Source organism: Acanthaster planci, linkage group LG10, assembly GCF_054643075.1.
Source record: "Acanthaster planci isolate LZ-2023a linkage group LG10, COTS_SCS, whole genome shotgun sequence".
NCBI classification, from domain to species: Eukaryota; Metazoa; Echinodermata; class Asteroidea; order Valvatida; family Acanthasteridae; genus Acanthaster; species Acanthaster planci.
In genome coordinates, this window is record NC_141786.1 from 922,436 (window position 1) to 939,704 (window position 17,269).

General features: G+C 42.2%; 1 protein-coding gene across 1 annotated transcript; it reads right to left on the bottom strand.

The window, feature by feature from the left end:
* Positions 1–2,269: 2,269 nt before the first annotated feature.
* On the bottom strand, positions 2,270–7,017 carry LOC110983505 (uncharacterized). The gene is made up of 2 exons (XM_087142880.1): positions 6,931–7,017; positions 2,270–5,980 (listed from the first exon to the last, which is right to left on the bottom strand). The coding sequence occupies exon 2, from the start codon at positions 5,923–5,925 to the stop codon at positions 5,041–5,043; it is 885 nt and encodes a 294-aa protein (XP_086999006.1). The 5' UTR covers positions 5,926–5,980; positions 6,931–7,017; the 3' UTR covers positions 2,270–5,040.
* Between the last annotated feature and the right edge of the window lie 10,252 nt (positions 7,018–17,269).

The following is a 17,269-nucleotide window of genomic DNA, read 5'->3' on the forward strand; positions in this document are numbered from 1 at the left end:
GAGGAAGAAAGGTAAGTCAACATAGGCTCCATTCCTTTTTTTCTGAATGACCCACGGCTCAATTATCACCTCATAAAAATTCTCCATCCTACCCATATCCAGTTCAGTCCAGTTCCGCTATAAAACAGATGTCCCACTCAGAGCAACAGACAGAAAGTTCTTTTATCACTTTGGAAAACTTCGTAGTACACACTGACTACTCCGAGTTTGCATTCAGTTTGGGTTGAGGTTTTACATATTTCTGGACTGAAAATATTAACTTTTCAATCTGAAGGACTTCTTAAATTTCTGGCTGTTATCGTCTGCGCTGTGCCTTTTTAATATTTTCCCTTGACAGAACAGTTTCCTTATTTGAAGTCACAATTTACATGATAGTCCCCATAAAATCCAGTCAGTCTTCCCTTGATCACACCTGTTGGTACATTTTTTTTCAGCATGCAGTAACGTAATTTTCTTTGGTTGCCCGTTGGGAGTGGAGCGTTTTGCCTCCACGCTCCCGACCAACTCACATCGTCTCTTTCTGTAGCCACCTCTTGTAAGTACATTTTTTTCCTATAAATCGTCAGTGTGGGAGTGCTTAATTATCGGCGACTTTTCAAGCTCTCCCTTCCTGCCATGAGCTTTGTGCTCGTTGATTTGGGTAGGGAGGTCCCAGCCCGTCTCGCCGATGTACACTTTGCCACATTGGCAAGGTATTCTGTACGCACCTGGTCTGCGCTGGTGGTCCTGCTGGTCCTTGTGCGAGGTGAGCAGGTTGTGCAACTGCAGTGGGGCTGTGTGGAAATACCGTGCTTGTGGAGAATGCGCTGGATTATGGTGGGAAGTACAGCCGAAGTAGGGGAGAATGATGGAACTAGGGGCCCTTACTAGTTGGCTTTGGGTATAGGAGACACTTCGTCCGGGGGTGGATCTGGGATCTTGGGTCTTGACTTGGCTTGGCGTATAGTTTTTTCGCCATGAAAATCGTCAAGTCTTATAAGCCCCTGATTAGTTTCCTTATAAAATTTGGTTGAAAATTCGCCAACGTTCAAGTAGTGCATCCAGCGCTATTTGTCAGTGCCTGCTATTGTCTCAAAAGACGGGTGTGCGTTGAAGAATGTTGCTGTACAAGAATTGATCAACTAAAAGAATTTCGAAAATACTTATGTATGATTTTGAATTTTCTGAGATTTTTTCAAGTGCGCCTCATTAGGGAACACTCAGCTGAATTGGAACCCACCACGTAAAGAAATTAAATCGAAAACATCGGGGATTTCAACTTGTGACCTCTGACCCCTGTGTTTTATCTATTTATATCCGTGGGTGCCTTATCTAAGATTCTTTATCAAGGGTCGTCAGGAAATCTTTGGTCAGGGACTACGTTCGGCGGTGCCAAATTACCGACTCGAACAGTCTGCAAGCCTTTGTGCAAAACATATGTGGCTTGCTACTAAAATTAGACGGATCACTCTGATTGGCTAAGAATCATTGTATTAATATTAAGGGCAGTTTGACTGGTAAATTGAACGTTTATTAGCAACAACTACAGTCTCTTTCATTGAAGAGGGTGTTTACATTATTCTAGAAATAATATTTCCCATATAAAAACTTTTTCTTCCAAGAAAGATAGTTTATAGATTTATTCTTCAATAATTATGTATGCTTTCTCTTTAAGCGTCGTATTAAAAGGGATTTTGATGCAAGATATGAGAGAGACTGGCACTAGTCAAATATAGACACCTCTATGTATGAAATAGATGGGTCTAGCTGTTATGTAGCGTGAGCTACTATTGGCGCTCTCCATGGAAATGTATAAATATTCATTGTAGTTGTTGCATACATAAATATCCCATCTGGAGTCAGGTTGATCAAGTTGTTAGACGGGCACCGAAATCCGGTATTGAACAGCCCACGACCAACTGTGATATCCAGGCCGAAGGAGCTCGGCACGCATGATCGCGGGCAACGCTGAACGGGCTCAGCACTAACTGTAAACCGACGCAGCATGTTGTCTCATAATGCTCTGGACGACAAACACGACCGACTAACGACTTGATTTTAAGTCTATTTTGCCCAAAGTATCTTCTGTTGAGTATTTCAGCAACAACACTGAATTTTACACAGGTCTATACCCCATGATATCGTTGATTTCATCAACAAGTACCTATCACCAAGTAAGCAATGATATTCGGCCTTATTGGTGCACATTGCTGTATTTGAAAATTGTGGCTTATGCTGGTAAATTAAACTAGAGTTCATGAAAGCTAATGGCTGGAAGCACTCCATATATCTGGATGCTGCCAGATGACTCATATACGGGCTTATATAGTTTTTACAATGAACAGCCAGAGTGGGCTGGCGAAGTGTCATTAACTCGCTTTCGTTGTGTTCAGAGCCCCCAGATCTGTCATCTATCCGTTTCGTATATTGTGACATCACTTCAGTTTAAATCACACCTCTACACATAGAATTACCTAGAACCATAAAGGAGGAAGTTAGCGCAAATTTAGTGTTTGTCCCGGGCAATGGGAGCCTACAATATGTAGTGCTTCTGCGTGACTGACGAAGTCACTGTGAAACAGATAGATACCGAAGTGGATACGCCACGTGCCCTATTATAATTTGAAATTTAAGCGCCCAATCCATTAACTTCTCCGGCACATATATTCACTTCATGTAGTAAACATTATAAACGCCCAAAATTACTAATTAAAATTGTTCTAAGTCTTAGAGACTAAAAATGCCTGCTAAAAAAACCAGTCTTAAAACACACTACACTCTTAGAGTCCCTAAGTTGAATTACAAGTTGGTTCCAAAGGCGGGGACCAGGCACCGAAAACATCCCCTCAACAGCAGTAGCCATGCCTGAAACTACAAGCGTTTGAACCCGCACGCGCACGAACTCTATTCGTCTGCATGGTCCTTTTGGGCATTAAATGACGTCACACTTCAGTACTCTGTACCCAATGAAGGTTTTATTTTATTGCAAGCTAGAATTAATACCCCTTCGACATTTTTCCGATGTCTATACTGTACATTTTATGAGGAGCTGAGACTGTGGGCGATTTAGAGTAACTTCTTTGATTCTTCTTGCTTAGCGGCCATTTTGTTTAAGGCTGGTCAGCCAAAAGCTAAAAAGTTTTCGTGTTTCCACTGCGGTGCTAATGCACGCAGGCTGGCACGCATGCAGCCTTGAACTTCAAATAACCGCCACACCAAAAACCATCATGTCCGCCTGACTTCAGGCACAGTTATGACATAATGTCACATCACAGTTATGACATAATGATGGAACCCGACTAATTGTCCAAACCCTTGGGAACTATACCCAGCAAGAAATGAGACCGAGGGGTACCCCCCCAACATGTCCAATCCCTATACACATTCCAGACTATTGTTACTTAACACATCCCCCCCCAAATGTCTGAAAGGAATTCCCCAGATTCTTGCGAGACAATGACCAACACAAAGCAGGGGGGGGGGTTCTCTCCATCTCATACCTTGCTGCATATGTTGGGAACAGAATGAGTGATAGTAAAATACTTTCACCTGAAACCAAAGATCGTATAGCGCCGAAGGCGCAAGATGGATAACTATGCCTAAAAGATGTAATTACCATAAGCGCCATTTGAGCAAGGGATACGCCTGCGCAGTTTACAGTAATGCTTGGGCGCAGGCTCACCAGGTGCCCGTGCCTGCCGCGGTGCCTGCGCCCGCGCATTGATGTGTATTGCGTAGGCGTATCGCTTGCTCAAATGGCGCCTATGCGATTACAACGTTTCACGTGTATTTAAGGTGAAGTTAGCCATCTTGCGCCGCTTCGCGGCGCTATACGATCTTTGCCTGAAACTACGTAGATTTCCAAAGTAATAAGGTGAAATCATTTTGTCTAATAAGAATGAAAAACTTTTTAGTTGACGGTAAAAACCTTCATTTTGACTGTACTTCAATTAATCATATTTACAGTATACCCAACTAACACTAAAATACACCGGTCTGTCTGAATCTAACAACACAAATATTTTTTTCAATGTTGCAGAATTTTAACAACAGGGCTTCAAAATGGGTGGAGTAACACATGGCAGCAAAAAACCCTTCACTTCATTTCAATTTTTAAACCTAGTTTGAGGAAATTATTTCCGCCATAATATCCTTTAAACTTAGAGGAATAATGTTGTGATGTACATTTTCGAAATGGCACAAAGACGTATTGGTTGTGCAATGGCTATTGATACCCATTATTAACGCTGTGTAACAGTTGCACTGATTTATTCGATCGCCAAGGCTCATGATGAAACCGGTCTTATAACCTTTTCTCACCAGAAAAACAACAACAATAAAACAAAAATCCAAAAAACAAAACAAAAACAGACAAGTGTCTACTAAAAGCTACAGACATCAAGGAGACCCGACACCGATTGACAATACTAGACGACAGTTTAAGGGGCTGTCTAAATAAGCCCTTTCAAGAATGCGATACGTGTACTTTACACAATGCAACTAGGCCCTAGGCTCGTTCAAAGGTTGTTTGCCCTTGCTAAGGGGTAATCTGTGATGTGATATCAATGACCAAACTAGAATAGTTTTGCATGGACAGATGTAGGATTAGATTGAAGGCGATTGGATTTGGCTGTAATTTATTTTATTGAGAAATTAGCAAAACGCTTCGTCGTAGGGTAATTATGAATACGAATTTAAACATTAAAGTAATGCTCAAGTAAATATTAATGTCAATTGCATTGCAGAACTTTCAAGTGAGTACTTAAACGTGTATATCTGTTGCTACAGAATGTAGCAGTAAATTTAATATTGCAGGAAAACCACTAAAAGAAACGGAACTTCCGTTTTACATAACATACCTAATTATCATAATCGAAACCAATTGAATACAACTTGCTCCATAATCTTGAAATCCTCAGACTCAAGCAACGCTGACCATTAAAACTGTAGGCCTACGTTTTTTTTTTTTTTTTTTTCGAAATGGACCCAAACGTGCTTGTAGACTGTGTTTCAAATGTTCTACTGCTCTATGACACATTAATATCCAATGTTTTGGCACTCTTACATTTCCGTCTCCGCGATTGTTACAGAATCTCTTTCTCTTTCTTTTCCCTGGTTGTTACGACATCCGCAGAACAGGTGGTACAAAGCTTCTCTTCCCTCTTTCAAACGCCACCAGTAGACAAAGGGATTGAGCGCAGAATTAAGCACCATTATGGTGAAGCAGTAGCGCAGACCTACCATGACAGAAAAGCTGGTTTTGCCGTGAGCAAACAGTATGAAAAACACTACACAAAATGGCAGCCAACAGACAGCAGATGCCACAAATATGATGGTGAAGGTCACCATCAAATGGCGTGTTTGGCGTATACGGCTATTAGTCTGTTCGTCGACATTGTAGATTCCCTCCGTGTATGCTAGCGGCGCTCGATATTTGGAGATCTTACGGAAAACCACAAAGTACAGAACACCAGTAGTGAGAAGGGTTATAAGAGGAAGCAGCGCTTGGATCAACCAGTTCAGTTTTCGATCCTGGAGAAACGTTGTAGGTACGAACAACGCAGCAGATACGATCCAAATCAATAGACATGCAAGCACCACGCGAGCAGGTGTTACTACAGCATCATAGCGGGCGGGTGGCATCAGAGACAAGGCAAGCAGACGATTTACAGCTACGGCTAAGATGTTGAGCTGCGCAGTTAGGAGGAATGCCCGGGTAAGGGCAATAACTATGGGTACGCGCTTGAGGTGTACGAAAATAATCATTGTAGTCGGGAAGGCAATATCAGCGAGAACGAGGTTGAAGAGGAATCCGTAATACTTAACACGGAGTTGCTTGGTTCTAGCGAACACCAGCACAACCAGAAGATTCAATACCACGGCAATGGCACAAACCACTTGCATAGGAATACTAGCTTTCCTCAATGCTGCGTCTGCGTCATCCATTTTAACTTCGAGGTATCCAATAAATTCAAAAGAAGTGTTGACCTTCGGCGTTCACCTAATCAGCAAGATGCATAAACAAAATTGGAACTATATGAATTGAATGGGTTGGTAGACTTAATTTCGTCGTTTGGTACAGCACTATACAGCTATAGTTGCTTTATCTGTTTTCTTGGTCTGCTTCTCTCAGTGTTGAAGGCTGGTTCACACTTAAAAGGCGAATACGAAAGCAAAGCCAATTGACGTCACGAAAAATTTATAGCGAAATTCCGCTCGAGTTGAAATGTGTTCAACTTCAGTTTGCAGTTTTTGCAGCGCAAATGTTTGATCTGACATCACAAATTGGCGTTCGTTTTTGCTTTCGCTAGAAGTATGAACTGGCCTTAAGGCCATACTTTGCGCCAACGCGAACACGAATCTGTGACGTCAGATCAAAATATTCGCGTTGTGAATTCGTAAAAGTTGAATCATGACATTTCAACTCAGCGAAGTTTCGCTGCCAATTTTTGTGACGTCAAATTCGCTTTCGCATTCGCATGCAGTATGAACCGGCCTTAACGCTATGAGACGACAAAGGACAGCAACTAAGATGTGAACCTGTTCACGGTTAGGTGTATAGGATTTGTCCTGAAACGTGGAAGAAAAAATCACAAGAGTCGATGCTACCTACATTTTCGCCACCAGTAATTGTCTTTTTAATAAAACTTACAACAGCAACAGCAATAAGTATTATATATGTAATAATCTGAGTTTCTACACCGACTCTAATAATGCACTTGTGGTAATTACAGAAAGAAGATGGTAGGTCACAAATGCCCTTTGCTTGACGGCTCTCAAAGACATCCTGTTGCTCTTCTCTCGGCTGTCTGTCCTGCCTCACACCAATTCAACCAGGCATAACACGGCAAACAATTGAAAAAAAAATCCAGAGAGAAAGTGAGAGAGAAAGAGTTGAAGAGGGAACAAAGAAAGAAGGAAGGAAAGAAATAAACAAACATAGAAGCCAACCTTTTTATTTGGAATCCGGCTGCCAATTGGGCTGATATTTGACCTGCTCTTGTAGGATCACTGGATAATACCGGTAGTGTGGACATCCTGTACAGCCTCGATCTTAAGTATACAGTTCACTGTTAGAAGTAAACCATTATTATGTCAGCGCTCTTTTCTGCAGGTATGTTATTACAATAGAGATATGCAATGTACCGACGACTAATGAAATATTCATTTTAATTAATATCCATACATAATTACTGTATAAATGATCAGGCTAATTAGTAAAAACGCTACATACACATTGTCCTTCGCTACAAATTATGTTCAATACCTAATACCAAAGAGCAGAGTATATCTGGTCTTATGCACAGTGCAAATAAAACTTTCATTCCTTGATGAAACAGTAGTTGTCCTAGAATCCCAGAACACAGTTGAAAGGAGATATTTTTCAGCTTGGCCTATAGATCACAAAGTTTGAGCTGACAATCTGTCCAATGCCCCTCGGAGGAGGTTACTTCATGTAAGGATGATAATGAAGCGTGGACCCCATAGCACACGTAACTTATTTTTGCAAATTTGAAACTCCTAAAAAGTTCAAACCCATCCGCTCCAATTCGTTGCCTTGGCTCAAGAGTGCGACAGCGTGATTGCGCTCATTAATATTAGATTTGACTCAAGTCTGGATCTTTGTGATGTCTTCATTTCTGCTTTTGATACATATCGAGACCCCACGCGGTTACTTGCTTCGTGCCCTCTTGGGTCCACTTATTACTATGAGTTCAGTTCAGAAATCCCGACTTGATGAATCTGCCAACGTACAGTTTGCACACAGCAAATGGGCTTATCTACCAAAAGTGGTAGCAGCCAATTCACACTTATTTTTACATTGTTTACACCTACATTAAAATGAATGAGTCTACAAGTCTGGCAACTTTGATTGGTGGAAATTCTGTATACTTTAGGTAACTACATGTCGACGATGGGACGTATCTGTCAAGTCGGACTTACTGAGTGGTGACACTCGGGTCGAGTTCGGGCGGCCTATTCTTGACACGGGTTTCTTGTTCTCGCGCTCGAACAGCGGCGGGAACACGACTGAAGAACACTGTTCTCGGAACAGGATCACACACCACCTCCTCACCAGGGTTTTAAAGGAACACACGGAAAAACCCGTGAGATTTTGATTTTTGAACAGCTGCAAAAAGTAGACAGATGGCTTCCAAAGCCATAGACAATGGGAAGTTTTGCAAAATTAACATTAATTATTTTCCATAACACAGAACAGCTGCAAAAAGTAGACAGATGGCTTCCAAAGCCATAGACAATGGGAAGTTTTGCAAAATTAACATTAATTATTTTCCATAACACAGAAATGAATATTCCTGTTTATATAGAAAAGAAGTCAGCCCATCCAAACATTAACTCTCGAATAACGTAGCCTATATTGACGCCTCCATGTTGCATGTTGCTTGTCACTTACTACTAGCGATAACCGGTTGTTTGTTCCCGACGTTCGAGTGGCCGACCCACGAACAACAAATCGAGCTGTTCGTGAGCATACGGGAACAATTAAGCCGCCCGAACTCGGCCTCGTTGTACATTAAAGGCTATCAAATGAGGGCGCCTTACAAGGTTTATGCGAGATGCATATACCGGGCCGAGTGCACGGACGTATATAAAAAAAACCTGGACTTGCAAGGCCTTTGTATGAAAAAGAAGCCAACCAGCGGCCATTTTACCGAGCCGAATACAAAAGCGTGGGCGGTTCCCTTCTATTGACGCCAGGAAGAACAACGGTGGGCATTGCCGGAAAAGCTTTGTATTCGGCTCGGAAAAATGGCTGCGGGTTGATTCAATGACTCTATAAGCTGATTAAGGGCACTGCGAGTCCAGATTTTATTATACACGTCCGTGGACGAGTGAGACTGCAGTGTAGTGCGTACCGGCTGAATGGATGGCTGACTAGGGAAGAGCAAAGTTCGACTTTATTCAAGTCTACTCATCAACAGACTAAATATTCTGGTTTACAAGCTGCCTGGGACGCATTATGTGCCTGGCCTAATTACATGGCTGACCTCTTCTTTTTGGATCACCGAGTTGCAGGACAGCACAGACTTGGTACTGTCTCCCCATCACTAAAATTGCTGAATACATTTTTCATAGTTCAGCAGTTTTGGGGAAAACAATCTGGAATAGCTACCTGCCCCTTTCAGTCATACCAGTGTCTTTAAGGCAAACCCATCGGCCCGTTAGATCGGTCAAGCTTAATTATCTTCCAGCTTTCAGGTGTTTAAAATTAATCGAAGTAATTGGATTATTTCAATGATTTTAATAATTATTATTACGCAGTTAACTATGTTTTTATGTATCATACTCAATTACTTTTTAAGGTTCATTGTTTTATTACTCACCATCACCTGTTTATTATTTATATTTATCTTTTACTACCTTTGAAATTGTTGCACCTAATCCTTTGCTTCAGGTATCTTTTATTGTTTCCTATGTTTAAACACTGAACTTAATTCCCCCCGCCTCATTTTTAGACTTATTATTTCTAGAAGTTGATCGCCCTTAGTCATGCCTTTCTTATTTCAGCTAATAGGCCAACTGATTTTTTCACTGATGGATAAATTGACCCCAAGCCTTTTTTTATATTTACATTTTTAATTTCTGTTAATTTTTAACTTTCATTTAAGGTTTGTGTCTTCTGTATTATTGTAATCATCTTTTACTTATAATTCAGGTGATTTGTTTCTCCTTATTCCCGCGATGGCTGCTATTATCCTAATGTACACACAGTTTTTTTTTCAATTCAACGTGTTGTTGCAGAGCCCGGATGAAATTTAAACTAGCTTCGGCTGCTTGGGCGTACCCTCGGTAAACAAACAAAACCAATAAACTAAAAAGATATATCAGGAATAAATCATGAATCGAAGATAAAATCAGGCATTTACAAAACCAAGGTAAATATGATTGTGTGTTTATAAAAATGTATGATTTTGTCATCATCTTTATATACTGAATGTGACTGATGTTAAGGGTAAAATCTATTTAAAAAAAAAACAACGTACCCGAATTATACATGTAAGTTAAACTGAAATAGAAAGCACACACCACCTCTTTTTTTCTGCAGTTTTTCTTCCAAATATTTTGTACATCAAACCTAGCTAAGCCTTTATTCAAGTTTTTGTCGAATCCAATTCTATGCAATCACCAATCTACGAATACGTTAACATTAAAGACCGCGGAGCCCCTTTGGCCCAGCCACAACAACTGGAAAGAACAGAGTGTTGATGGGGGGAAATCCCACCTCGCCTAGAACATGTAGAAAGGCCTGCGCAGTAAATGGATTTCTTTGTATCTGCGTCGTTCTACCATGTACGGTACGGATGCGACTGTAAACAATTCTGGCCCTTTGACCTCCCTTACCACACGGCTATTTGCTGAAGTATTTCAGTGGACGTGAAGCAAAGTAGCAGTCGCTCTTGCACGCTACCGTCACACAGGCATGGAGAGCTAACCTCGAGCCGGCACCTTTACACAATTTAATATGGCAGGTGTAGAGGTTGCGGTTTACTGAACCGGCTGTATTTTTGTGTGAAGCTGTCTTTCGAGGCTCTCCATGCCTATGGTGACAGCGTACAAAGGGTGCACTGAACTAATTCAAGCTCCATTGAAAATAGTGTAAAATCAACCAAGTTTGGAGCCCCATGGCAGGCAACTGAAGTCCCTGAGGCCTCTCAAACAAAAATCAATGTGTTGTTTGGTCCTTCAGATTTCATTTGATTTTCAATTTTTAGTAGGTTAACCAATGAATTTTTTAATTATCCGCCCAAAACAAACTCACCCCCCAAAAAGTGAATGTTGCCAAGCCCTCCCAGCGGCCATTTTTCAAATGACATCCCTCACCTTCCTGGGGCTCTTCTGACTAATTTTCAATCCCATTTTTGTCTGCTTTGCCCCCAGATGGGTGCCCCTGAATCTACAGAGATGATTCTGGGCCATACTGACACAATTCCACCATTTCCTGGCCCAAACAGACCCCTCTTTTCGAAACAATCTCTGGGGGGTACTTTTTCTGCGCCTCGGCCTGGCGGAGAATTTTCCTTGAATTGGGACACTGCACCCACAAACAGCGAATGGTAAAAGGGAATCCCTCTAATCCAGTGATGGGGGCGGAGCTTGTGGGACCGATCTGTTATCACTTGGGAAATGCTTGAGGTAAAGTCGCACCTTTAAGGGATTGTCACGACTGTTTGGATTGTGACTGATGTTATTGTATTTCCCACCAGTATTACATGTATAGAGCGGGTGCTAGTTGTATAGGCCGACATAAATCAGTCGTTGTAGTTCACCCACTATTGTCTATCACCGAGCGGTTCCAATGGAAGCTGTCCGGCGTATTTTCAACGTGTGAGCACGGAGCCGTGCTGCATAAAATCAGTAGCCTGAGTTCATTCCATATCCATGGCTTCTACAAGTAAGACCGGATTTCCTATCAAGAAAGAAATATTGCAGGGCTTGTTCGCAGGCGAACCCAGTGAAGGAAGTGCCAGCGAATCTTCGGATGAAGATGTCTCCATTGCATCGTATGACTGTGATCAACCGGATGACGATTCCGAAATGTCTGCTTCGGAGAATGAATATGATTCACCTTCATCCCCAGAGGAAACGGCTGCGTTCATCCAACCAAAGGGGTCACGAGTGCGGGCCACTCCAGCACCGGATTCTGCCGAGGCAAGCGCACCGGCAAAATGTGGTCGTCCAGCGAGACAGGGCTGCGCACTGCAACCCCCATCCCCGCTAGAGGCTCCGTCCCAGCCACCCGCTGCTGGCGGGGTTACAGCCAGGGACGGGACGGTGTGGAGTGATCTGTCGGTCCCATCAGCGAAGGCGGCAACGAGAAATATCTTGACTGAGGCAATGGGCTCTAAGAATCTGGGAGGGGCATCATCACCGCTCGAGCTTTTCAACCTGTTCTTCCCAGTTACCATGCTAGAGATCATCCTGCGGTATACTAATGAAGAGGGACTGATCAAGAGAGGATTTGCTTGGGTCAACTGCAGCATGATGGAGCTGCGGTCTTTCATCGGTCTCCTCTTCTTTCTTGGTCTGACCAAATCGGGCCATGAGAGGGTCAAGACATTTTGGCGACCGGGTTTCTTCTCCAGACCACTCTGTGAGTGCACAATGGCAGGGAAACGATTTCAGGAAATACTTGGAATGCTTTGTTTCGACGATAGGAACACTAGAGCGGAACGTAAGGCCACAGACAATTTTGCGCCCATGAGGGATGTTTTCGAAATATTCCGGTCTGCCCTCGTTCATCATTTCAGTCCAAGTGAGAACCTGACAGTGGATGAACAGTTAGTTGCCTTCCGCGGACGCTGCAGTTTCAAGCAGTATATGCCCAAGAAACTGGCCAAATATGGACTGAAATTTTGGGCATCAGTAGACAGCAACACCCACTACATCCACAATATGCAGCCCTGTATCGGCAACGAACAAGGCCGAAGCGAAACCGAGCTTGGTGCTCGAGTCGTCAAAGATTTGGTGGAACCAGTCTTTGGGACTGGACGGAATGTTACGGCCGATAGTTTCTTTGTGAGCAAGGCTTTAGCCGACTACTTATGGACAAAGAAAATGACCCTTGTCGGCACCATCAAGGAGAATCGTAAGGAGGTGCCCGATGACATGCGCAAGGAACAAGTCCGAAACAGGCAAGTCAAGTCATCGCACTTTCGATTTTCAGGTTTGAACACTCTTGTTTCTTTTGTGCCGAAGCAACATAGAAATGTATTGCTTCTGTCGTCAATGCACCATGATGCTACCACCAATCCAATGAGCCAAAAGCCCGAGATCATCGACTATTATAATTCAACGAAGGCCGGTGTGGACACTGTTGACCAAATGTGCAGTATTTACAACTGTGCCCGTATTTCCAACCGATGGCCCATGGTGGTTTTCTTCCACCTGATGAACTGTGCTGCCATCAACGCCTACGTGTTGTTTCGGCAGGTACATCCGCGAGCCACAACCACCCGGCATGATTTCTTGGAAGAGCTCATTGTGGGTCTGACGCTACCACAAATAGAAATCAGACGACGGTACCCCGAACGCCTCCGCCAACACACAATCGATGCCTTTGCCTATGTTGGCAAGAAGGTGGTGCGTCAGGCCAAACATCAAGATCCAGCAACCCATCACGCCCGTGCAGACTCGGGAAGATGTCGGCTTTGCCGCCCTGGAGAGAAAAGGAGGTCAACTCGAGTGTGTAATAGCTGCAGTCGTTTCGTTTGCATGCAACACTCTCGGGTGAAAACAAAGAGAGATTTTGAATGCCAGGACTGTGGAATCGCATTGTAGATATGTCCTGATATGACAAACTAAGGTCTTTAAAGTCATGTTTCGTTTGGTGATCAGTTTTGTAGTTATTTCAGTTTTCCAAATGAAAACCATTGTGTTCTGTTTTCTCATTTTCCTGATCGTTATAATTGTTTTTCACATTTTCTCCCGTTTTTGTAACTATGACAGGAATGATGGCGTTTTGTTTCACACTTTTGACCATTACAATTTGTAGTGAGTGTTTCTTTCAGTTTTCCAAATCATCAATGATTGCGTTCTTCATTTCCGTTTTATAATTTCATATTGATGGTGTAATTTGTTGTACTGTCGTGGTCATTATTTTTAGTTCACATTTTGTATTCATCTTTCTGTTTTTTCATTTAGTTTCCTGATTTATTTTGAGTGTGAGATAACATTACAATATTGTTACACTCGTTTCTGCTGCTATTTTCTATCCACCATTGAACAAAATGAGTAAACTCGGCTTGTGTAGCCAGAGCATTGACCGATCAGTTATTACCTCGGGTGAAGTCGTGCCCGAAAGCAAAAGAGATAGTGAACTACTGTTTGGAGTACAGTATTATTGTATTTTCACACCAGTATTATGAGATGTTGGGAGAGCGAGGTGCTGGTTGTAATGGCCGACATAAAACAGTCGTTGCGGTTGATCTGTGTGTAGTCTATTACTGAGCGACTCTTAAAGGTCAAGCTTCTAGCCCCGATGCAATGCCCCCAACTTTTTAAAAATTATTTTCAGTGTGTGAGGAGTGCTGCAAAAAGGCAGTAGTTTCACTTGTTATTCTTTTATCATCGCTGGTTCTACAAGTAAGACCTGAATTCCCAAGGACGAAAACATGTTCGCTGGCGAAACCAGGTTCTGAAGTTTCTTTCATTCCGCCAAATGAAAAATCACCGTATTCTTTAATTCTTTTCCTGTTCGTTCTAATTTTTATTTCACTTTTTCTCCCATTTTTTCAATCATGACAGAAATAATGGCGTTTTATTTTACTCTTTTGATCATTACAATTTGTAGTTAGCGTTTCTTTCAGTTCTCTAAATCAACAAATTAACTGTGTTCCTCGTCGCCGTTTAATAATTTCAAATTAATAGTGTTCTCTTTGTTCGTTCGTGAGCTTTATAATTTTTATTTCACTTTTTTATTTTCCCAACGTGGTTGTTTTTTTTAGTTTCTGGTTTATTTTTGAGAGTGTGATAACAATACAATGTTGTTGCAGTCATTTATTATCTTTGCTGTTATTTTATATAGTCACCGTTAAAAAAATAGCCAAATTGTAATAAATGCTTTCTTTTTAACTCAAATTAACCATTTATTAGGATTAAATCGCTTTAGACCCCCCAAGACGGTAATTTTACATGTAAAACTGACTGCTGATCAAAGATATCCACCTCGATGAAACGTGTAATTTCTCCACAGGCTTCTCGCAGGGTTTTAGATGCTTGCTGCTCTGCTTTATACGTGGGGTTTCTGAATATTTCTACCCTCGCTACCCTTTAATATGAAGTTGATTGGACCGTGTTCAGTATGAGAAACAAGGTTTTTGTTGCCTCTTTGTCCTGTTAGGTCTGGACGTGTGGATTTTGGACGCCGGTTTCATAATCCTGTCGTTAGTATGGATTTTGTTCTATATGGTTTTAAATTCATAAGTCGATGTCCTCTGCACACGTTAAATAATAGATACAGCAGGGAAAACGTTCCAGGTTTTTATTGGGGGGGGGGATGTCCGAACTGCAGATCTGAAATAACATTTGGCGCATGACTGAAAATCCAAAACAAGGCCGTGTCTGGAATACCCAGACACGTGTCTGCTGTAAGCCACGAATCACAGAAGGACCTAACCCTAATTCGCAGGATCGTTGGTGGGTCATTCCCACGGGCCTAACGTAAACAATCCCGGTGACTCGCATGTGCAACATGTGCACATGCAGTTGAGTGGGCCTTGGCCAGGGACCGGCTCAGATTTTTATCCCTGTTGAGGGGAAGTCCCGACGTTTAAGATGACTAAACCAGGCTGTTTGGCATGCACAGCGGTAGGATTAGATTGGGGGTGATTGCAGTTGGCAGTTAAACAAATTTTTATCAAGAAATTAGCAAAATGTAAGTCTCAAGATCACCACGTTAATTTGTTCAGAAAAACACAAAACGTCATTTCTTAGGCCTATACATATACTAGAGAACTGCTGCAACGAGCAGGATAGTGAAGGTAATCAGAAGCCGGATGAGACGTATGACTACCCGTGAGTAGACGTAGCTTGAGGGAGATAAATAGCAGCGGAGATAGACCAAAGCAACAAGCAAGCCAGGAAGAGGCGCCTGCCTGTCACCATAGTGTTGTATCAGGGCCAACAGACATTGATAGCAATGGCCATAAGGTTCAACTCACCCATGAAAAGCGTCTTACGAATCAAAGCCAGAAGGATATCATCATCATGGTACTGATAAACGAAGGTTAAGATGGGATCACAGAGATTTGCAATGACAAGATTAAACACAAAGGCGTAATACTTGATGCAAAGCTGTTTGGTCTGGACGAATATTACAGCACTGACCACCTGCTCATCCATGCTTATTGCTTGCCACGCCCAGCCGTTCATGTTGAGATGATGAATAATCTTATGGATGGAAATAGATTGAGAAATAATGATATAAAGCTGTGTGGAATATTAGGGGAATATGCACAATATCGTGAAGAAAAAGCTAACGTCGGCACTTGAGTAAACAAATAAAGCCTGTTTTCCATATAGTCGTTTTTAACACAGACGGAACGCAAGACGGAAGACGCAGACCCGAAAGGAAAAGACGGTGCATGAAATGGCGTCTGAAATTCGGTGGGTTTTAGTGGAAAATGTGATGTAAGACTGACTGAACTGCCTCATGGTGCCGAACCTTTACTCCAGTATCATGCATGTTATTGACGGTCAGCTATTTAGTTGATCACTGGGGTGTAATATTTGAGATAGAGGAGAAGATTGGCAAAATACGTGGATCTAAGCGAAAAAGACTGACCAAGAATTTATTGTTCTCATTATTCAAACAGAGAGCACTTTAGTCAGTGCATAATTGAAATGTCGTCAATAAGTATTCGGGTCTAATGATTGAAGACCTCCTTCTTAACACAGGTGTGACGTCTTAACCACTCGACTCCAAGCTTGCCATGTTTAGTTTTTTCAATCTGAGTCAGATGTAGCAGCTGCTACGTCAAACTATGTCAAGATGCTTTGCGTCGAGGAGTTAGTAATATTATAATGGAGGCATTTGCCCTTTTTCGCAAGGTCTGGAACAAACAATTAACTCTCGGTGTTACGGAGCGGAGTCAATTTCCCTCTATATTAGGAACGTTAGTGATTTTTAAGTACACTAAATGAGCCAGATTAGAAGGAGCTTGGGGCTGAAGAAGTTTGCATGAGGCTATAGGCATTTGGGGACAGCTTCTTTCTTCAGTAGGAAATCAATGTAGCTATGCCAGCAAACCTCCAGAAGGCAGGTCGCGTCTACATTAGTGCAGACGTTATAGGTGCTTCAAGGCAATTCCAGTACTCCAAACATAACAAAATTGGTAAAGTCAGTCAGTTTTGGCCCATTTAACTGAATCGAACACAAATATAAAATGGTCACGCGTGCTCATTGCAGGCGGCACCAATTCGAAAATTTGAGCGCGAACGCGCAGGGTTCCCGAGTCTTTGCCAGAGTTGTGTATCCTCCTTGAACAGTAGGACCCCTCAACTGTAAAAAAAAATGCAATATTGGAGCGTTCACCTGACCGTCAACAGAGAGTTGTGACATTAAGTGTTACCATTAAAGGAGATAAACTTGCAGGTGTGTACCAGTGCTATCGGACAGTTGGTATACTATTGTCACACGCTCTACGATACACAGAGTGAACAACCATTTTGTTTCCTGAAGCTTGCGTTTATACTCAATATACATGCACAGTTCAGGCCTTTGCCATATTAATTTAAAGCACGCCCTCTAGAGTTACCAGCCAGAGTG